The sequence below is a fragment of the Buceros rhinoceros genome, unplaced genomic scaffold (assembly GCF_000710305.1).
Source record: "Buceros rhinoceros silvestris isolate BGI_N320 unplaced genomic scaffold, ASM71030v1 C12005702, whole genome shotgun sequence".
Lineage (NCBI taxonomy): Eukaryota > Metazoa > Chordata > Aves > Bucerotiformes > Bucerotidae > Buceros > Buceros rhinoceros.
Window position 1 is genome coordinate 1 of NW_010438723.1, and position 246 is coordinate 246.

The following is a 246-nucleotide window of genomic DNA, read 5'->3' on the forward strand; positions in this document are numbered from 1 at the left end:
TAACCCCAGTTTCCGTCAGGCGGCGGAGGTGGCGGCGCTGGTGTCGCCGGAGCGGTGTGCGCTGCTGGTGCAGGGGCTGACGCTGGGGGGGCTGCGCTGCTCCGTCATCCGCGACTCGCTGCTGGTGGAGGGCGAGCACAGCCTGGACCTGCGCACCAAGAGCCCGCCCGGGGCGCCCACCTTCAACATCACCGCCGCGCTCACCAACAAGAGTGAGTCCCAGTACAAACCAGTATAAACCAGTAC

General features: G+C 67.5%; 1 protein-coding gene across 1 annotated transcript; it reads left to right on the plus strand.

The window, feature by feature from the left end:
• Positions 1 to 8: 8 nt before the first annotated feature.
• On the plus strand, positions 9 to 212 carry LOC104500651 (profilin-1-like; the record flags this gene model as incomplete). The annotated part of the gene is made up of 1 exon (XM_010144330.1): positions 9 to 212. A coding segment is annotated over one exon (204 nt), but the record flags the coding sequence as incomplete, so codon positions are not given.
• Positions 213 to 246: the final 34 nt, after the last annotated feature.